At 37.3% G+C, this 23,627-nt stretch overlaps 1 protein-coding gene across 4 annotated transcripts in view; it reads right to left on the reverse strand.

The window, feature by feature from the left end:
- Positions 1 to 23,627, reverse strand: part of scn5lab (sodium channel, voltage gated, type V-like, alpha b) — a 112,980-nt gene that overhangs the window by 46,919 nt on the left and 42,434 nt on the right. For all 4 annotated transcript variants that reach the window (XM_058392509.1, XM_058392492.1, XM_058392502.1 and 1 more), the window contains 8 exons: positions 21,979 to 22,120; positions 21,662 to 21,859; positions 21,193 to 21,369; positions 20,418 to 20,768; positions 17,380 to 17,479; positions 10,514 to 10,752; positions 3,716 to 3,889; positions 2,529 to 2,885 (listed from right to left, as the gene is read on the reverse strand). In XM_058392509.1, the coding sequence (XP_058248492.1) occupies positions 2,529 to 2,885; positions 3,716 to 3,889; positions 10,514 to 10,752; positions 17,380 to 17,479; positions 20,418 to 20,768; positions 21,193 to 21,369; positions 21,662 to 21,859; positions 21,979 to 22,120 (1,738 nt within the window). The remainder of the gene's footprint in view (positions 1 to 2,528; positions 2,886 to 3,715; positions 3,890 to 10,513; positions 10,753 to 17,379; positions 17,480 to 20,417; positions 20,769 to 21,192; positions 21,370 to 21,661; positions 21,860 to 21,978; positions 22,121 to 23,627) is intronic.

Below are 23,627 nucleotides of genomic sequence, written 5' to 3' on the forward strand. Positions count from 1 at the left end.
TTTGCATAGTTTAAGTATGCAAGGCTTGAAAGCTACAATTACAAGAGATCTTTCCAGAACTTTCAGACATGACTAATATATACTGACAACTTTACAGCTATTCTAAAAATGACCCACATTTACACAACAGCTCTCTGTATGTTCACTATAATCAGCCTGTGACAGCAGGAAGAAGAAGGAGAGTGCAGTAGAAAAAGATAAAGAGAGAGAGGAAGGGCGGTCGCATGCATTACACAAGTACTTAAGCAAATGATGCTGCACACTAGATGTGTCCCCACTGAGAAAGACAATATTAGCTGGTACATGGGGCTGGATAATTGGTGCACTTGCCCTACTGAGGTATTGAGACCTTGCACAAGGCCAGAGCCAGAGGAAGACATGGGCTTATTAACACCACATGCTGTCATGTGAATGCTCCACCTTCAATGGGACTCAATTAGGAGCAGAAAGACATCAACAGATACACAACACTTTACAGCGACCAAGCCTAGTGACGGAAAGATGTATCAGGGATATTATACTGAATATTGGCTAAAAAATCTTTCAATACAACACTGTTAAACTACTAAACTATAATGCTCAGGTAAAGGTTGGATATTCATATGTCACAAAATAGAGGACTGTATAGAAATAAACTGAAATAAATAAAAATATTGGAAAATAACCTTCCTAGCATGTCCAGTGTGCAGGTCAATTAGATGGTCAGTTAATTTTCTAACCTATCTAATGGACATAAATCTGTAGCTTGTTTTAGCTTTAAATTTGTGCTTAGAGCAGGACAGTAGTCTGAGTGCATCTAAGCAATATTACACATCAGTACTGTGACAGAGGTCCACATTTAACAGTCCAAAAGGCAGCACCTGTCCATGCATGATTTAGGACAGAAAGGCCCTCGTGCTGACAGCCTTGAGGACGCATCATTATGCTGTGGGTTTATGGGTGTTGTCCTCTGTGTGTGTGTGTGTGTGTGTGTGTCTAGTTACTATATGTACACCAGAATCATACTCATCCATTCAGCATTAAATTATGACAACCCTCTCCTGACTATCTCAGTTATATTGAGTTATATGAAGCTGATATATTGAGCTATAGACATTATAGGTTATAGAAAGTTATATCAAACTTCAAGCTTAGCATCTATCATTTTTCTAATCTGTCATTTTTTGGACAAGGGCCTTTTTTCGTGTAAAATAATTACATTTGATATTAAGTTTTTATTGTAGCTATTATACTCTAGATATATTTAAATTTTACATATACACAGTATATATACACTGTAAACACACAATCACTGGACACTTTATTAGGAATAAATATCAGGAGCCTCAGCTAATATTCACACCAAAGATCAGAGTGGCTGAAAAATCTCAAGTAATTGTTACTTGAAGTAATGTAATTGTTGTGGTTATTGGTGCCAGATGGACTGGTCTGAGTATTTCAAACCAGTGAGCTGGGATTTTCACACACAACAGTCTCTAGAGTTTACACAGAATGATTCAATATCATGCATCAAGTGAGCAGCAGGTCTATAGCCAGAAAAGCCTTATTAATAAAAGACATCAGAGGAGAATTGGCAGACTGGTTCCAGTTCATATGAAGGCTATAGTCACTCAAGTAATCACTCTATACAATTGTGGTGAGCACCAAAGCATCTCACAACTGATTCACAACACACCATATGGGGTTATACTACCATCAGCCAAGAACACAATCTGAAGCTACAGTGGGCACATGCTAAGATGAAGACCAAGTAATGAACTAAACGTGCACCTCCTATTTGTATTTGTATCTGTTTAGAACAAGTTATCTGTTTTTACATCAAAAATATAAAAGAACAGAAAAAAACAATACAATTAATCTCATGTTTTTTGACATGACAGATATAAAACTGATATTTAAATGTCATGCTCGGTATGTTCATTTAGAGAAATGCTGAAATCTAAGCTTTGAGAGGAGGTTCAAAGTAGAGAACCAAACACACACACACACATACAGAATTGTCAGAAGGCTCTTCAGTTAGAGGGATGTCTCCACTTGTTCCATAACAGAAAACAGTCTGTGTGGACCTACCACTGTCTTTAGCCAGGAAAAGCACTGAAGCAATGTCTGATAAGAGCAAGAGAATAGGCACATTGGGGAGAAGCAGAGAGAGTGACAACAAGTAAGACTGACAGAAAGCCATGAACAAGCCCAGAGAGACTGAGAGAAAGACAGAGAGTAACAAAAAGGAACATAGCAAGATGCCATGTAGAAAGGGTCAGACGCTCAAGGGGTGCCGCAGGGTTCTAGCTCTTAGCTACGCTTGTTGACAGTAGGGAACATGGGTTGACTGTGTTTGCACAGACCAAACAGAGCCAAACTGACCTAGGGGAAACAATCTATCTCCAAGTCAAGATGGCACATCTAAAAAGATACAAACTTCTCTACAATTGTGCTTCCGAACCCTGATACAAACTACTCTGTGCAACAACAACAACAGTCATCTGGTCTACACAGGATGCAAAAGAAGAGAAAGAATCACCACTTACCACCAGGTTCCCAATCACCATGACCAGCATGAAGACCAGGATGCAAAGGGGCTGTCCAGCAACCTCCATACAATCCCACATGGTCTCGATCCATTCACCACACAGCACCCGGAACACGATTAGAAAGGAGTGGAAGAAGTCTTTCATGTGCCATCGTGGCAGTTTACAATCCTTGGAGAGCTTGCATACACACATCTCATAATTCTTCCCAAACAGCTGCATGCCCACCACGGCGAAGATGAAGACGATGATGGCCAAAACCAGAGTGAGGTTTCCTAAAGCACCCACAGAGTTGCCTATGATCTTTATCAGGGTGTTCAGTGTGGGCCATGATTTAGCCAGCTTGAAGACTCGCAGCTGTGAGAGGAAACAGTGATTTTTATTATATATTTGCTGAAATAATATAATAATATCATGGGAAGGAATCTAATTCAAGAAGCAGCCGTTAAAGTGGTCTACTTATTGCAATATCTAGTGCTATCTTTCTCCTTATAAAGAGATGCCAACATATATAGCTTAGATGTTGTATTTATGATGTTTGACCCTTTCATGCAGTTATACAAAAGACATCTGGAAAAATCAATTTCCCTGCCTTCTTCAACTGAATCAGATGTCAGAAATATGTAAATAAAATTTGCCCACTGGAAAATACAATTCCCTTAATGGGAAAGCGCAGCACACAGTATGGAATACACAACTCTATCTAAATGGCCTTTTGTATTCACAAACCTAGGTCTTATGACTGAAAAACAAAAGGGTGTGTATTTTGCATTTCTGTTGATTTGATTGTTACTAATAATCATCTTATCTATTTTGTGTATTCAAGTTTAATATTCATGTTACCAATAAGTGTAAAGACCTTATTTTCTGTTAAAGTCTACTTATTATATGCTTATAAACAACTTACATATAATCTAAGCTCATGCACTCAGACACTAACATACTGTTTAACCTTCCTCTGTCTGCTAGGATTTTCTTATTAGCAACGTCAGCATTTCTGCTTACTTCTGATTAAGCCATTAATGTTAGGAAAGCACCAAGACCTGAGTAATAGTTCACTTTGAAAAATGACCTTGTCTATTTAAATTCCATTGCTTGATTGAGTGTTGTAATATTTCTCTGGGCTTATTTTATGCTGCTGTTTGGTTTATGATTAAAGTATTTAACATAGTTAAATAAGACATTACCAGTCTGAAGGAGCGCAGGACAGACAGGCCTTCGACATTAGAAAGCCCAAGCTCCATCAAGCTGAGACAAACAATGAAGCTGTCAAAGATGTTCCAGCCCTGTTGGAAGTAGTAGTATGGGTCCAAGGCGATGATCTTCAGGACCATCTCAGCTGTGAAGATTCCTGTGAAGACCTGTGAGTGTAGAACAAGAATTCATGTAGTATTATTTCATTTCAAGATCAACACTTATTTACTGCCGTTACTATAGTTAAAGATATAAGAATGTGTGTACATTTACACTTAAAGAAACACTTTGAAACCTAATTCTATTTATCACATCTGTAATGTAGATTACTATAGACAAGATTTTCCACACTTCACCATAAGAACCGAACTGAAGTTTGAAACTCATTCAGTTTCAGTCATTCAGTTAGCATTTATGTGAAATTTATATTTTTTTTTAGAATGCTTTCATGAATTATTAAAAATGTGTTTGGAATTTAGCTTGAAATTTGAATGATTTGTCCTTTCAGCAAAACTTTGTCATGGAGAGGAATCTGTGCTTATTTGTAACCAACAAATAACATGGATACAACACGACCTGAAAGTAAGCAAATAATTTCAAGTAAACAAAATGTATTTTTCCTGTAATCTTCCAACATTCAAAAGTTTCACTGAGCTACATAAGAACAGCTTTGCTAAGACTTTCTATCATCTCAAGACCTTTATTATAAGAGTGAAATAATAACCTTGCAGGCTGAATTAGCATTAATTCTGTCTTCACCTGTCTTCATAACAATTTTGAACCTGTCAGGTATGAATACCATCAGTATCTTGAGACACTTCCTGTTGAGTTTAGCTCACTGTTTTATTGTTGGAGTTTGTTGGTCCTTTTTTTTGTGTTTCACCTCCTGACCCAAATAACAAATTGGACTATCCATTGGGAAATCAGTACCAGTTCAAGTGGAGTTTTGTCCATGTGTCCAAGCCATTGCATTTGTATAATAAGGTGCTGCTATTAGTGGATGTGAATAATATTTTGGTTTAGGGAGTGTAAAATCACAAATATTTTATTTATTTTAATGGGTTTATTAATGGAATTCAACAAACAAGTCACACTAAAACATTTCAGAATTCCTTGGTAATTCATTGGTCATTAGTAATTCTTGATTGAGTGTTACAAGATTTCACTGAGATGATTTTATGCTGCTGTTTGGTTTATGATTAAAGTATTTAACATGGCTATTAAATAAGACATTACCAGTCTGAAGGAGCGTAGGACAGACAGGCCCTCTACATTAGAAGGCCAGAGCTACATTAAGCTGAAAGCTGAGACAAACGATGAAGCTGACTAAGATGTTCCAGCCCTGTTGGAAGTAGTACTATGGGTCCAGAGCGATGATCTTCAGGACAATTTGTTGGTTCTTCATTTTTTGTCCAATTTCAGCCAAAACATTATGTACTAAGTAATTATTTGTTTATCTTATGATGAGATGTTTATGTTCTTAAAATCTGCAGCCAGTCTGAAAGGTCTGCTTTTTGCAGTTTATATGTCCCTGAAGATGGTGGCGTTCTGGTTGTTGTTGCCCAGAGAAAGGCTCATGAATGTGACACAGGATACGTGACCCAAGCACTGTGGGAGGCTGCACATCACAGCCAGAGCTGGGCCTTGTAAAGCTGGCTTGCCCTGTCACCAGCCTCACCTTTGTGAAGCTTTGCAGGTTACAATATTACATCATCTGAGCGTGTTCTGTCTGTCATCTGTGTGTGCCTTACGTCTTTAATCTGAAGACCTGGCCAAGAAGGATCTCTCCTAATTTCTTTGAACTCTTTTTCACCCCACAAATAATCATCCTGTACAGTATATAATGACTCAAGAAACTGAAGCATTATAGCATATCTGCCATGCTCTCTCTCCTCACATGACACAGTGTTGACCATCTTATTCTGAAGGATGTAAACACCATTGATGCTTACTACACTTGAGTCCTAGAGCGGCTGTGCAAAATGCTTAGGTAAGAAAGATGTATGATCAGGCAGATTCATTGTGACTGGGATTAGAGGCTCATCCTCTATCGCCTCAAGTGGGCCACCGTCAACACTCACCTTTCAACAAAAAGGAGCTGCATTCTCATTTCCATCTCCACAGTGTAATTAGCTCAGCATACTGCTCATTAGCCCTGATGAGCTGCTGCCAAATGCGATTATCATACTACACAGAAAAAAAAAGCTCCTACAGAAGGGGGCATCTTGATTATTTGGGGGTTTCTAATATAAATTTCGTATCACCATGGGGCATTCCAAAAGACAACACCTCAGCCAAAAAGCTGCAATGTAACCAGCTTTCGTCTGAAAAGAAAAGAAAACGCAGGAGCCGGACAAAATAGTCACAAATCCTAAATTACAACATATTTACCAACAAAAGCTTTTGTATTTTGTCTGCTTACTTGCATTTTTGTACTCATTTTGATATTCTACTCTATCAGATTGTTGTGTAGAACACATTTTAATCTGTTCAGTAAAATTAGGTCATTGTGAATGACTTGGCAGCAGTGAATAAGGCTGTTCTACATTTCCAATAAGTGCTTTCTTGAGACTTTTAGATGGTAAAGACAGGATAAGTGGGACTGTCAAATTATCATGGCTTTTCAACATTTTTTGGGGGGAGATTTCATACCTATTAACCTGTTTACTGAGATTGGAACAGTGTGAAATTGATACTTTTGGTTTATTTTCTCTTTGGTATGGTTTATTTTCATATGGCACATAATGAAATGAAGCAAATAAATACCCAGCAACAAAAAAGAGCATGTTGGGCTAAATACATCCTCATAAAATGCTTTTGTTCATTGATCAGAAGTATGGCGAATGGGGTGGGGGGTGGGGGGGTTGGGGGCGGCTAGTGGACAATCAATCACCAAGTGCATGTAGAAATACCAAAAATCACTGGAATGTGGAGAGCTGGCTGTCATAGTAAATAACTAGTTTAAGGCCTTTTATGTTTTGAGTACTGCTTTTATTTTCTCTTTTTAAGGTGGCAGTCCAAATTTCCAGAACATATTTCTATAGCACTACAGCACTGTCCTTTCTAAGTCTTACAGCAGCTTGTGTCTACAAAGAAAAAATGCCGTCCACACCCGAAAACACATAATATTTTTGGTTCACTTCATGCAGTCAGGTTGATTCAGGGTCGAATTGCTTTCTCACTGCAATTGAAGCGTGCTTGGTCTCAGATCAGTGGTTTTGGTCTTCACCCAAGTGTGATTGTTGTGTTATCTACCTAAATGAACTGCACCAAAGAGAAAAACAAACAGACTAAACTCTGCATATGTGAAAACACTGTTGGTCTCACTTTTAGGACTGAGAGTAGGCAGGATAAATACAACAAAAACAATGCATTAACAAAATGCTAGAATATGTCTGCACTTGCATGGAATCCTACACTGTAATCTTCAACAATTTATTTTCTATCATCCAAATATGACAAAAAGGTAACAGTAGTGAATCTCGGTTAGTCACGTTATGTATTAGAGGGCTGGCTGCTGCCATAATCACAGCTTTAGTAATGATTCGGATTTATAATCTAGCTTAAGTTTAAAAGGAATTAAAAGGAATGCCTAACCTCAGACACTCAGACAAAACAAAGCAAGTCTCTGAGGTTAGTGAAACGTTATCTGGACAACTGCAGACTATGGCACGCATGACTCATCGAAAGGCTGACTCAAAGCTGCCTACCATTCGCTCTTTCCGTCTCTTCATCCAGGAGACAGACTCTTCATATTTCAGTGTCGAACAGCACAAACACTGCATTGGACGACATAACAAGTGTGTTTGCTGTGAGACATACTGCATATGCTAGATCCACACAGGATCTTACAGACACAAGCCTAGGTGATTGTTTTCTATCAACAATAGAAAACTTATTAAAGCAATGTCAGGAGAGAGCAAGAACGAGTGGGCAGTGGTGACTTAAGCAGTTAAAGCTCTGAGTTGGTGCTCTAAACGTCAGGGTTCAAGCCCCAGCACTGCTAAGCTGCCACGATTGGGCCCTTGAGAAAGGCTCTTAACCTTCACTGCTTCAGGCTGCTGTATCATCTCTGACCCCAACTTCCTAAGTTGGGTTATGTAAAGAAAGAATTTCACTGTGAAAATGTGACAAATGAAGGCTGATGCTGCTTCTTTGAAAAAATGAAGAGATGCTGTGTGATGCTGGAGGTGAATCAACAGCCAACAGTAGACCCAATTAGACATGAGATACAAGAACACAGAGCATTCTACATGATCTCCATTTTGTTCACTGTAAGTGTTCCAGTTCTTGACGAGTACGCCGATAGCAGAAAATCACATCTGTAATGTTCCCCTTGTATTTACCCATCCTTGTAACTACAAACTGAAATGATCAGGCTTATTTTGCATTACGTGGCGTTCAATGTGTGAGCAAATCACGCTTAACCAGCAAGAATTCAGCCACAGAAACATTCGATTGGTTTTCTTTTCAGACGTGTGAGAGAAATTTTCCAAAATGTTTCTTAAATGTTTACAAAAATACAAAGAAAAATTGCTACAACCATATTGTGGGTCAAATTATTATATAATGGCTATATTGTACTTTATCCTAACTGCTAGTCAATCATCATTCTGGAAAATACAGTACATCAGGAACCATGGCCAATTATGATCCAAGTTCATTTAAACACTGACAGAAAAGAGCAAATTCAAAGCTTCAATGATGCAAGCCGAATGAGAAAGAAACTTATTAAGAGACTGAGGGATGGTGTATTAAGAAACATCAGACAGAATCTAAGCTTAAAGAATAATAAGCTTCTGTGTGTGTGTGTGTGTGTGTGTGTGTGGCCTCCGCTTCAAGAATTCCCACTTTGTAAATGTCTCGGAAGTTTGTAAATGTGAAGTAAATTACTGTACATTTCAATAGATTTCTGTCATTTTTATTTTCCTGAACTTTAGAACAAAAAAAGTCATGGAATTCAAATGGATATTCTTGTTTGTTGAATTCATCAAGTCATTAAATTCTAATGATAAATATATATAAAAAAATTCTATCTAATATCTATAAACAGATAGATTATGACTTCATGTCTTCACTGTTTTCTGGAATCTCACTATTAGAACAAGCAGGAACGCCAAAACACTAACCTCAAAACATCTCTTTCCCCCAGATAGAATCTTATAATGCCAAGTTTGTGTGAGAGTTTAAAGATAAAACTTTTTTATTGTTTTCATTATTACACCAAGAACTCTATGATAACAAATACCACATGAGAATAAAGTATCCGTCAACAATGAAGCATCTGAGGCTAAAATGTCAGAGAGAAACCCTATAAAACTGAGGCCCAAAAAGGAGAACATGCTTCGTTTATGCTTCAGTTAGAAAATCTGTAGTAGATCCTCTTCATCTAACAATTCTCTGAACCGTCATATGCCAAATAATGTACTCTCCACCGCACACTCCTACTGTGTTTTGAATATGATTACATCTACAAAGCAGCCATGGACAGTACAGGCTATTCACCGGCGCCGAGACAGAGGTGAGACTGAGTCAATACCATCATAAGTCATGCAAAAATAATGATTTCGACCACCCTGGGGGGATGCATATATCTTCCCATGCAAGCTCTGTCACCCAATATGTTCTCATGACCCCACTGTTGAGGAAACTGCACCACATCTACAGCTTGATAAACACCAGCTTGCAAAGTGGAGCGAGGCATATTGATTTGACTGAGTGCTGTTGTCCTGACATGACTCCTCTTCAAGACATAATACAGACCATCTAGTCACAACATGCGGAGGTACACGGCAAGAGTGTAATGCAGAGAACAAAGGAATGGTGACATGGATGGATGTTGCTTGTTTGCATTGCATAATGTATTACACAGACAGCGGCTCCATGTGTACCGCAGTTTATTCGATACTTACACAAGCTAAGAGTCTAATTTTTGGATGAATTGCATATATAACATGCCTTCGCTTGACTTGCAGTAAATGAGAATTTTAAAATCACATCGTCATTTATCCCTGAAATGCGTATTTTCTGATTATCCTATATCAATTTATGTGTCATTAAGATATACTTGTCAATTATAATCTTATATAAATCTGAAAAGCACCTCCTTAATGTGTGGAAAAACATTACACCAAGCTGTATTTTCGTAAAATAATTCTGCATTTGCATTCATGTAATGGTTCACTTCTATTCCTATTTATAACAGATATTACAGAGATATTTCCCAAAATATTAATCACTCTTGGATGTACAGGATTACATCAAAAAAGAAGCACCAAATAATTCTTTGGAATTCTATATTTATTTTATATATACATTCACTCCAAGCTAAATGGTGTTTAGATTGAAGATTATTTGTATTTCTCACTGACCCTTTGTCCATCAGACATATAGCTTCTTTTTTTTTTTGGCTGTTTTTATTTTATTTTATTTTATTTTTTTGAAAATGTCTCCCAAGGAAACAAGCCTGTCTCCTACAATCGCTTTGTCTTCCGTAATGAACAACAGACTTGCAGAAATGCTGCTCTTGCATGTTACACCAATTGTAGTGTCGGATCTAATGAGCAAGCTGCGGGAGAGGTGAGAATGTCCCTTTATCTTGACAAGTCACAGTGAACACATTTTTTCAGGGACAGCAAAGAAAACATCATTTTTAAGCTTTCAGCAGAAGTTTTTTTTCTTCTGTTTCTTATTTTTCATGCTATCCTAACACACTCTCCTTTTCTGCCTTTCCCTGACTGCCCCTGCTATCTAAGCTTCTATATTCAACATATTAACCGACTCCTACTCACCAGGTTGCCCACAGAAAGCATCCTGTTGAAGTCGTCTGTCATTGGGTAATGCTCCAAGGCCATAAAGAGTGTGTTGAGCACGATGCAGATGGTGATCGCCAGGTCCAGAAAGGGATCCATTACCATGATCTTGATCCACTCTTTCAGTTTGAGCCAGCCAGGGCAGCATGTCCACACCAGGTACTTGTGGGCAAATGTATACCAGCAGGGAGGACATTTCTGGTGTGCTTCCTCCAGCTCTGTTCATATAAAACATACCAAAACATTTTATACATTGAACACATCCTGAAGCTGTTAGAGTGACTGGCTCATTGTATAAATTATACTATAGTTGATATGACAGTCTCCTACCATGAGAGATGAGAAGAAAAACAGAGTTAATAAATAAATACAACAAATAATAGAAATATAATTATCTGTACAGTAGCAAAGAAAGAAATATATAGAAAAATGTATGTAGGTAGGTATGTATTTATTTATTCTATTTACATATATATTTTTCCTTTGCTACTGTACAGATAGTTGTATTTCTATTTTTATTGTAACTCTATACGTATTCTAACTTTATTCTACTTTGATGACATGGACAATCAAAAAGCATTGCACTTCGTGTCACTCTGTGTATGCTTGTGTATTCAATATCAAATTTTTATTTGAATAAATGGAGCCATCACATCATTATTGATTTTCTTTTCATGGTCAGTCAATTACCCTTATCCCAAACAGGACTGAGATTAGGCTGGATTTAAGATACTGATGGACGGAAAACGCATTTATTGAGGCTGTAATACACTGAAATGCTATCTTACCCTCAAGATCCCTTAATCAGTATTATATACAGCATAGGTTCACATTTACAAACTATGAATCACAGCATTATCACAACAACAAAAAACGAATGCTAGACAAGTTTTAAATAATGAATAAAACAAGACGAAAAAAATCTTATCTGAGTTAACTAATGTTTACTCCATCTGTTCTCCAGACAAATCCATTAACTTAATAATAATCAGCTTTGATTAATATTTGTGGTGGTTATTTGGCAGAATGAATATGTGAGGCTGAACGATCCCACTGGTTCCAGTATTTACAGAAACCTGAGTTCAGCTTATTAGCAATATTTAATAACACACTTTAATTGCTGAAAATGTGTGTGGATTTATTTCTACTCAGGAAATAAATAAGTGTTAGTTAAAATCCCAGAACCAGCTGGTCCTGGGTTATATTCTTCGCTCTAGTATTAGTTTCACCGTATTTACTGCAGAATTCATAGTTGGTAAGAATAATATGTTTTAAGGTGAATATTAAACAGACTTTATCATGTAAGTATGAGTGTGTTTAGTTAACATTTATACAAAAAGTAATTCAATGTTAACCTCGTTACCTAGAAGTAACTGTAAAAAGCTCTTGAGTCGGCGGACATCAGTTGCTTACTTCAGCAGGAAAGATTACACAAATGTTTCAGCGTTAGGTCAGTGTGTAATCTTATGTGACGCTTTCCTTTTTTATATCGGCTATAAATCACCACCCAACATACTTAACAAGACAATAATAAGACGTAGTTTTAAAAACCTACTCTTCATCCCATTCATCATTTAAGATTTCGAATCCGACTGGCCAGAAGGTGTTGATAAATTTCTATAACAGCAAATCTGATAGTAATGTCAGCTGTAATTCAATTTACAGGCTTATGTGCTGTCAGTGTTCTATTATTAAATGTAATAATAAAAAAGATTTGGTAGCTAACCAAAATATTTCTGTAAGTTGATGTTTATTTAACATTTATGGAAGAAGTTTCCAGTTTCTGTGCTTTGTAACCATTTTAATTTTAAAAAAATAAATAAATAAATGTATTGATTTTTCACTTCTTTTTGTCTGAATAACATCAGAGAGAAAAAGGGAAGCTGATGAGGGCCTGACTTTTCAGAGCTGCTACACTGTAAGTGATAACAGTAACTAACTATTTCTGCAGACATTCCACAGCATAAAAATAACTACGGACTGATTAAAAAAAGTGTGATCTGTTTATTTGGATTGTCCTCGTTAGCTCAGACTTTCAGCGCCTCGTTGCTCGTAAATGTTAACCAGTACAGTTCATGATGTTAGTTATTGCTATCAATTAGCTAATGTTTAAAAAAGAAAAACATGACAAACTGCATATGAGACCTCAGAAAAGGTCAGCATTTTTATTTTTCATATTGAGCGCGCTGGGCCGTGATGTAGAAGAGGGGGCTGCAGCAGATGCATCCGTTTCTAATGAGGAATGTGATAAAGACAGACAGCACGTCCATTTCCTTGACTTGGGAGGACTAATGTGCGAGCTAACTCCTCAGATGTGTTTGTGGTCGTGTCATACTCCACTGGGAGTGCAGCCACCCTGTCAGACTCCATTTCATCCACTCCGAAAGGATATTTACCAATCAGTGAACACAGTGGCCGTCTCACTTCTGCTCAGAACACAAATGTAAATAGAAGATTTAATTTTCCAGCCTCTGTTTTGAAACTATTCTAACCGTAGCTACTGCTAGCCACATCTACTGCTAATGATCCCACTTTGTAAGAGAGAACAGAAACATAATGACAACCCCGTGGCCTAATATCAATTTGAGTACAACTTTACAAAATAATTATCATAGATTCAGTCATGTGACAAATTCAAGCCATGCTCTGTACTATACTTGGCTTTACTGTGTCTTGCCATGTCAGCTTTTGTATCAGTGATAATGAGGATTGGCATTTTCTCATGCTAGCACACCTAAAATTGTCCCTCTTTGTCCTTTTGTTAGCAACTTTTCTGCTGACAAATCCACAATTGGAGACCATAGGATTTATAGGGGAGACTTTATTTTTTTATTAAATATGACTTTATTACACTTTGGAAACAGAAACAAGCCTTTAGTCATTTGCAAACTAGACTTTGTTTAAATGTCAAGTAAGTGTCTACATGTAGAATCTTGACTATACGATTTAACTGCTAATTGAAAAGTGCCACCATTAAACGCTTCATTCTTTCCCAAAATAAGACCTCAATCCAACCAGCACTTTAGTTCAATATGGATCATTTTACATGGCTTTAATAACACTGGTTTAGTGAGACGTTGCTTTATTCTCCATCCTAATATTTCAAATGCATATTTATTCTAAAGATTTTCTAATTGTTTTAATATCCTCTATTTTAAAGCTTCACATTTCTACGTGTCACAGAATATTAGTAATTATATCCTGGCTGTCTAATAATTTGAGAGACAGAACATTCCTGCACCCACTCCACTTAGACATCAGGTAGGCGGACAAGCACTTTCTCAGCCTGATGAAGTATGGCTTCGGAAAAAGAATGCCTAGATGTATCAGATATTTTGCAAACGTTAAGCCTCGAGCAATTCAGCAGACAACTTAATTAGTTCATAGCACTTGGTAAAGAACTTTTAAATGTGCATATAACGTCCTATAACATGTCAGGATTCTGTACGCTCACACAAATTTCTTTCACAAATATACACGTGTACATTTAAATGTCTGCGGCTCGCACACAGATTTGCTTTGCTCTCACACACATCTGTCTCACTTTTTCATACTCAGATTTCATTCTCAGCCTGCCATAAACTTTCAAGCAATCAGAAATGGATACAGGTTTCAATAAACGAAGAAGAAAAGCTCATACAACTCTGACACCATATTGTTAATGCCGGAAAGCTATAAAGCAATCGCTCATATTCTTCATGATTCTGGGCTATGGGGTAGGGGTGGCTAGACCTTAAACCTTTCTCACAAAAAGCATCCAAGTTCAATTAAATCACCCCAAACCATGTAGCCAAATGGTCTGATGAGACCAAAGGTATAATAAGTCCATAATTCAGTGCAAAAATTCACCAAAAGACTTTATCAAGCTGGAGGACTAGCTACAAATTCCAGGCAATTTTAGGGCAAAACCTTCAAGTGTCTGCTAATAAGCTGAAGATTTCTATGTTTAGCACTACAATGACCCAAAGCATACATCAAAATCAACGAAGGAACGACTTAACCAAAAGAAGATTGATGTTTTTCATGATCTAGCCTGACCCCAGACCTGAATCCAACTAAAAATCTGAGGGGTAACTTGAAGCATGCACATAGGTATGATGGATCAAGAATGTTTTTGCAAGAGAACGTGGTAACCTATTGCAAGTCAAGCCGTTTTATGCTGATGGACTGAGAGAAATGATTGAGTAGTGTAATAAAAATCAAACAGTGCTTCAACAAAGTGTTACTTTATAGGGGCGTGCACAATTATGCAACTAGGTAATTGTAACTTTTAACTTTTCCTTTCTTCTCTAAAACATTTTCTGTTTTTAGACATTCTAATTTCACAATGAGATGGGAAAAAGTTCTGATTATCTTAAACCTTGGTTTGTGTGGACTTTTATATCCATTTTACCACAGCAAATTACCCTTTAAAACATTTTTAAAAATGTATTAAAGAATAAAACTTTATCATTTTTATACATTATAGTCATGTTTAGTGTTGTGGAATGTCTGCAAAACAAGTTTGTTCCTGTTATAACTCCTATAAACCACTGTTCCCCCACCAGCCTATCTTATTTTCTGTCTCCTGAAGTTAATAATACAAAGAATGCAGCTTGAGAAACCACAAAGCCATCCATCCTGCAGACATTATCCATCATTTTCTGTACCAGTTATCCTACTGGAGCCTATCCCTGGGGACTCATGGCACAAGACTGGGGACACCCTTGACAGGGTGCCAACCCATTGCAAGGGATAATCACACACACACACACATACACACACACATACACACACACATTCATACACTGCAGACAATTTAGAGATGCCATTCAGCCTACACATGTCTTTTGAGTACCTGGAAAAAAAACCTTTAGGAAATGAGGAAAATATGCATGAGGAAAATATGCAAACTCCAGGCACAAAGAGAAGAGGCAGGAATCAAACCACCAATCGAACACTGGAGGCGTGAGGCAAATGTGCTAGCCACTTATGTGGCTCAAAATTTAAACTAGGAATAGTTTTACCTCTGACTTTTAACCACTGGTTTTAGAGACATTAGACTGTTTAACATATGTAAAGTCTGTCGTACAATTGACTGTATAAGTTGTTACTATAGAAACATATTAGAAAAAGTACATTAATATAAACCAGCGATTTACCTTGCAGCAGGAAGCCATCGTTTGAGTTGCGCTCTTAAAGACAATTAAGCAACACCTTCTGAGAATTCAGCATTGCTGTGCTAGAAATTCATATCATTTGTTTGTTTCGACGGGAAAGTAGTTTTAATGCATTCATGAAACCACTCAGCTGCTTTCGGAGATACACTCGTCAAGTTGTGCTTATCTAGAGTACAGCTGAAGGATGACTGCTAATTTTCATAATTCCAGATGACCTTAGTGTGTGTGTTGTGTTCAATAGTATCTTGTATGAACAGTAAAAAAAAATATATTTTCAGAAAGTGTTCGAAAGATTTGCTAGTAATTTATGTAACACCATTCGTTTGTTAGTTGCTAAGTGCCAGATTAATACAGCTTGGTATGAAACAGACCAATAAGCAGATAAAGACTTGCCAATTACTGATTTAGCCTTCTAATTGTATTAGAAAATTGTTCTTCATTATATCAAAATACCCGGGAGAACTTTATGGTAGTGAAATTGCAGGCAAGAGCTTTACATAATGCATAAGCCCAAGTACAAGCAACATTATTAAAGCTTACACAACTAACAGTATTACACCAGCAGAGTGGGAGACTGTCATCAATGCTTCAAGGTTATATCCAAAATGATAGTTTAATAGGATTAATCCTATAAATAAACTAGTCTTATCTTTCAAATTCCTGGCCAACAGGCTAGATTTGATGTCACGTCTATAAAACATGGTCTGTTAGCCTACACTTCAGTAGTCGGAAGAGTTCACCATTCTGATTAGTCATGATTTTTGTAACCGATGTTATGACTGGTTACAGTTAGGTACAATTGGTTACGACTTTTGTAACCAATCTCACTATAGATATAAAATGTTATGATAAAATTCTTAACGATTGGTTAGAGTTCGTTATGATCGGTTATGACTTTCGTAACTAATCTAAAACAGTACAGAACAGTAAATAGGGTGACTCTGAGCACACATGCATGCTGATTTCTCTTTAGTACTGTGATCTCGAGTATGCACATACTGTTTTGAGCACTTGCAGGATCATTTTGCTCGAGTGTAAGCATTTTTGTGAGAGCAAAGCAGAAAGAAAGCCGTTCGTGGATTAAACGAGTGCGCTCACCTTTTTGCTGTCCTCTCTCTCATTATCTACATGACTTAGTCCTGATGGATTTGAGAGGTAGTTTAAGTTGGTTCTCAAAGAAGAACAGCAGAACAGTGCTGCTACAGTGGGAAAGACCTCTTGTGAGGTCCTGATGATGCAGCAAACAGGCTGTTTCATGATTAATCGGGTTTATGGAGGATAACACCTCTCTCTTGAAAACAACAGAGAGTGGAGTCTCAGGGGACCGCCTTAAGAGGGAGCAGATGGAGGTGCCCTTCTGTCCTCACACGCTCCAAAAGGCAGAGCTGACATTTTAAATCTATAGTGGTAAGACGTTTAGTATGAACACTTGCAGTGCCAAAATAGGTGAGATCAGCACGGATTCACTAGTATGCCTAGTGATGTAAAATTCAATCTTGAATAAGTAATTATCTTAACTAGACATTGCTTTCAATACTTTCAATAATTTCACATATGAGATACTACAAAATAACTTGAAATGCAGATTTTGTGCCACACAAAAGACAGTTGTGTTTCAGAAGTGGTTATGGAATCTGTCTGTGGACTAGTTCTGCGAGGCAATAATTTCCACTCAGCGTATCTTACCTTCCATGGCGTCAGTGAGGTAGCTAGCAGCACTTAGCGCCCTGTCTCGGCCCTCCAGGGACAGCTGTGGGAGGAGCGTACTGCTCAGCTCGTGTGATCCCTGTAGAAGGCAAATAGGACTATGGTCATATGAATGGAGTTCAATAAAACAACAACAAAAGTCAGCCAGTGCCACTTTGCTCTAGCTGTGGAAAGAAACGGTGTGAAACTTTAACAGTCATATCAACAATTCTAATCGTGAAAGTCATGAAAATTCAGTTTGGGAAATGAGACGCATTTAAAATACACGATCACACACCAGTTTTGGTGGCTTGTTTTAAATGAAGCACATGCTACAGCTGAACTATAATGAGTTCATTAATTATTCTGCTTTAAGACAAGCACCATTTAATCGAGGAAGAAATAAAAACCTGAAAATGACAAACAGCTCCTCTGGTCAATTAGAGAGGTATCCTACTGATACAGCGCTCCAAACATTCTCTGTAACGTGTGTGGGTTAACAGAATTGCACAGGAAATCTGTAAACAGCTTTTTTTAACAACAATAACCATACAAGAACACTGTGGGTATCTTTAATTAATTGTAAGAGTTTCAGTATCAATTATATTAGGCCTTGTTTTAAGCAGGGACTCGCCGATTATTTCAAATTTATTTGACCCCAGGTAATCAAAGGTATGACGCAAAGTCACTTTGTCACTGGCAACGAGAACGCCCACGCATGCTATTTTGGAGGAAAAAAAAAGTGGTCCTTTCTCCTGTGTGTGTGTGTGTGTGTGTGTGTATGTGTGTGAGAAAGACAATGTGTGTGCGGCGAGACTCCACAACTCCTATTCAACTGTTGCTATGTTACCATGGCTGCATCGCCAAGACAACAGTGTATCCTCACTCCCTCCCCCGGCTCATTTCTATCAGATAGGGAAGAGGTTGTCAGGTCTCCTGAGAGCTCCTGATTAACCTGTGAGCCATTCAAGACTTTTTCTTTGCAGAAAGAACAACTTCAAATCCCTCACACTAATGTTCTCAATGTAAATGCATACAGATTAAAAAACAAGACACCTATCCGAAAACCAGTATTATAAGTTCATCCTACTCACTAATTCTCAATATAAACGCCTTAAAAGAAAAGCCTGTCTGTCTCGCAAATTAGATACTCAGTGTATTAGAACACATCTTTCTATCTAGTACTTTCAAAAATAATGCCCATGTTTACTTTACTAGCTTAATCCAATTAATTACCGTTTAATAGTTATTAGTATTAACACAATTAATGCAATCACATGCACAGTTAATTGCTAGTAAGGCATATATAGTACTTATTTGAGCTTGTGAGCAATAAACGCTTCAAGGAAAGCTTTGAATGGGCCATGAGTAAGCTATGTGTCACTGAGGACATTAACCAGGGTGGTTTGGAGAAAGAGGCTTTTGTTTCCCTGGAAAAGCTTGTCATACTCTCTATGCGTTCATTTATGAAGAGGTTTGAGTTGAGAATTTGGCGTCTCAATACAGGTGTGTTTGCACTTAAAATAGATCGACTGTCACTTCAAATATGATATTAAATATTGTCTATTTATTCAAATGCAGTTACCTAAATCTATTTGTAGTAGAATTACTTTCATAATTGCTAATGGACATCAAATAAACAGTTAAAGTATTATCAAAGCAACAAAGGTCTCATCACTTGTCTACTTTTATTTGCAGTTGCATCAGATTCACAATGCTCTTAATGGAGGTCAATAAATCCCAATTTATTAACATAACCATTAAGGTCTCGCCTCTATTGTCCGTCAATAATAATGGATTTCGTCCCTCAGTGACGTGAAATTTTGTTTGAATGAATTTTTTAACAATGTACTATATCCTGGTCTTTCTCCAAGACTAAAGAGCTAAATGAAGCTTTTATTCTTCCTTTCTAGATCATTATAATGTGGCTGAAACAAAAACTGGAGATTTTTTTAGAATGAATTTAAACTGGATGAATTAAAATTTGTATCTAGTATACACTTTATACATAACAAATCACCAAAAACAGAAATAGAAATGTTTTCATTTCTAATTATTTTATAAAATAATTATGAATGAGTTTTTAACATGACTTATTTTACAAAAGGTAAAAATTAACACTATTTGGCTAAAGGTTTATGGACACCTGACCATCAAATGCACATGTGCTTTTGAATATCCCAATCCAGATTTAATCCCCCTGTGCAGTTATAATAATCTCCACTCTTCAGAAAAGGCTTTTGTTCACAAGTTCACAAGAGCAGTAGTGTGATCAGACATTGATGTGGAGGTCTTAGGTGCAGTTGATTGTGTTCCAGTTAATCCCAAAGGTGTTCACTGGGGTTGAGGTCAGGGGCTTTGTGTGGGACACTTACACAGTGGCATGCAGAAACATGTTCAGGCCCCTTAGCTCCAGTGAAAGGAAACTGTAACACTACCGCCTAAAAAGACATCTTATCCAATTGTGTACTTCCAACTATGAAGATATGGTTGTGATGATCAGGTGTCTAATCACTTTTGGTAATATAGAATATCTGCAATAATCATGTTGTGTTAGGAGCAGTATAAAAATCCACTGGTAAAAATGTGCCTAAAGATGTCCAAATCCTTGCTATATCTAAGAGTGAGCTGCTCTCACAATAAACGTCATGTTTCAATCAGGTTTTGTGTTACAGCGAGACAGATATCAGGTTAATCCAGTGAGTTTGTAATCATATAAAATATTAGTGATGGTCTTTGGCAAAACAGGGGAGAGTGCTTACACTCTCATAGGACAGAAAACCTGGGAAAATTAGTCAGCAAGATAAAACTGACTCATTTTTTGTTTAAATGCCATAAGCAACTTTTACCAGGTGATGAGACTAAGACTGACCAGATACAATCCAAACCATATTCAAAGTTTCGAAGAATTCTTTGGTCAAATAAGATGTCAACATATCACATTTTTCATTGCCCTGTTTAGAAGTAACCCAACTTCATGAAATATTGTTGAATCTTAAAATTTTTATACTATTTGCCAGTACAACAGAGGTACTTACACTTTCTTCTTTGACCTTCTCCATGGTGCATGCTGGTAATGGCAGAGGGGTAAGCGGTCCTGGACTTGAGATGCCGTTCTGATCTATAGCAACAAACAGCTTTCCGTTGATATTGAGGCTGGGGTAGAAGACCTGAGAGCCATGGCTGCTTGTGCTCTGTGCACTAATTCGTCTCCTTTGCCAGGGCAAGACAAGAGAACCAGGATGACTATCCGGATCACCATGATTGCTAAATTCGTCGTCGGCATCTGTTTCAGATTCTTTGTTCCTTAGACGGAAGTTAAAGATACTGGCCTGGCTTTCCCGTTTGGTCCAGGACGACAGAGTTCGCACCACCAAAGCATTTGATTGCTGAAAACAAGGAACAGACTCATCTGAGACATTCTGCTAAATACCAAGTGATTTATCTCTAAGAGAAAGTTGTTGCTCTGTATTGTTGCTAGTTGTTTCTACACTGTATTTCACTCACCATCATTGATTATTGGCATTTAATATGTCTTAAATGGCAAACAATCATTTTAATCACCATCTCTCAGAAGAAATTTGTGTCATTTTTAATTTATGGAGCACAATGTTCTTAAATATCATGAAAGTTAAAAAAAGCTATGGTCACTAACACAGCCTTTATTGGAAATGTGATCCTTTATATCTTTTCATAAAAACGAAGTGACAAAATTGTTATAAATTTTCAAGAATTTAGCTTTTTTTGTGAGTGTCACCATTTCAAACATATTTTTCTTAATTGTTATCAGTTTTATCAAGGACACCAATCTACCTTTGTTCCATCTAAAGTATCTTGCTTTGGTGACTTTTCATCACCATTGTTCTCCATCTCTTCTGAAAGTGGCCTCAGGCTTTTCTTCCTGTTCTTGTGCTCTTTGTCTTCTTGAGGAGCCAAGGGAGACAGGTCAGGAGCCAACACTGACTCAGTCTCCTGAGATTTGTGAGCTGCCTGTAAGGCACGGTGGGATAAGGGAGGTGAATGATCAAGCTGAGAACACTGAGGCATATAAACATGAAGGCAGGAATATCAAAGAATTTTCATTATGTATTAAAAATTATTAAGGGTGATAATTCTGTTGGATGTCTGGATTAATACCACTAAAAAAAAAACGGTTCTATATTTTAAAAGTAAAGTGAAACCATAATATATCAAACTATGTGTTATGAAGTACGAAAAAATATAATGGAATCTTCCAATTAACCTTAAGTAAGAGAAACCTCCATGCAAAGTGCACACATACTTGCTGTTCTTTTTTTAGCTGTTCCATGGCGAGCTGAAACTCTTTCTCTTTCTGCATCGCCTCAGCGAGGGTAGCTTGGTTCTGCTCTTCATAAGCCATAGCTACAACCGCCAGGATCAGATTCACCAAGTAGAAGGAGCCCAGGAAGATCACCACCACAAAGAACACCATATAGGTCTTTCCCGCAGACCGTAGCGTCTGACCAAATCAATTCATTCAAGAATTAGTTTCAGCATAAAAATTATATAGATTAGCAATTTTTTGAGTTATCTCCCAGAAATATCACATGAAATAGAGTTTTCTGTGAAGATGCAGACCTGATGGTATAGGTTTTCCCAGTAGTCCTGTGTCATGAGCCTGAAGAGAGAGAGAAATGCCCAGCCGAAGGTGTCAAAGCTGGTGTAGCCATAATTCGGATTACGTCCTGTCTTCCTACAGACAAAACCATCTGGACATTTCCTGTGGAAAAGAATAAAGCGATCGTTGATTCCGGACTGTCCATTTTTTGATCGGTTTTAGCAATATCTTGATCTTTATTCAGATTTGAACTTCAAGTGGGTGTGGCCTATGCATATTTTTTTAGATTTATTAAATATGAACCCTTCAATAGATTAAATGTCATCCTGGTAACACTGGAGAACATTGTTTTATTGTTCACAGTTGACAAATATAGCAACCTCATATACATATTTCTGAATTACTTCAGTTTTTTTTTATGATCATGATTTTTCAGGAAGATTTTCATTTTAAAAAGATAAAAGAACGGAAGATGTTCATTTAAGAATGATGAAAAACACAAAAAAGTTAAATTAACAGATTATTTCTGACAGATAGATTATTAACAGATTATTTCTGACAGATAGATTATTAACAGATTATTTCTGACAGATAGATTATTAACAGATTATTTCTGTTTTCTGTTTTTCTTTTTCTCCACAGGATATATGGATCTTAGAGTAAGAATAAAAGCTGACTTATTTTCTGAATTTATGTTTGATTTATATAGAAATATGGTAGAAATATGTTTTTGTTGTTGTTGTTTTTTTAACAGCATCCAGGTCAGGCTACTGCAGCAAACCTCTGACAATAGACAGAAAAACAAACTAATTAAAAACCAAGTAGCCCACCTCCTTTTTGTATCTGTATTCATATCTGCTTAGAAGACATTATCTTTTCATGACAATTAATGAATTCATATTTGATAATATCCCTACTCCACAAAGCGTCATTAGGAATTCCATTGCACGAGTAGTGTGTAATAAAGTTTATTTTAATTCTAAACATGGAATCATTTTATTGCCGCCATCATGTTTCCAGAATTTCCTACCATGAAAAGCGAAGGTGAAACACCTCTTACACCTCAAACTGTCATTGGTCCACCAGAAGAGGTGATGGACTGTCAGCATGGGTGAGTTGAGAGGCCAGTGGCGCCAGCAAACCATGGCACTGCCCCTATCCCATTTCCTAGCAGCTTTGCTTTCCTGAGGATGGCAATGTCTGGTGCCAGGCCACTATGAGTGTGAGGGTGTAGGATGATGGGCTGTATCGCTCCCAGACACCTTGCCATGGAGGAGGTGCTAATGGATGGGCCCCACTTGACTTCGTCTTGAACGGGGGCTTTGTATGCTGCTGTACTGACAGCACCCTCAGTTTCTTCTCGAACAATCAGCGATGCAAACATGTGCTATCAAAGCAATGTTCCACTGATTAGAACTATTTACAGTATCCTACTCTAACCTTTAGAATGACGCCAGAACCTTTTAAAACCATATATATTTATCAATCTAAGACCTTGTTGTCTTCCAGGCTTCTTCTAGGAATTGAATTGTGCTCGAGGTTTACTGTTAATATTGAGATGTGATATGCAGTGAAAGCTTAATGTATGTGCAGATCCCGCCAGCACCTGGCATACAACCAGCATCAACCATATGATAATGTACCCAACAAACCATTATCCCAATCGATG

The sequence above is a fragment of the Hemibagrus wyckioides genome, linkage group LG01, assembly GCF_019097595.1.
Source record: "Hemibagrus wyckioides isolate EC202008001 linkage group LG01, SWU_Hwy_1.0, whole genome shotgun sequence".
Classification (NCBI taxonomy): domain Eukaryota; kingdom Metazoa; phylum Chordata; class Actinopteri; order Siluriformes; family Bagridae; genus Hemibagrus; species Hemibagrus wyckioides.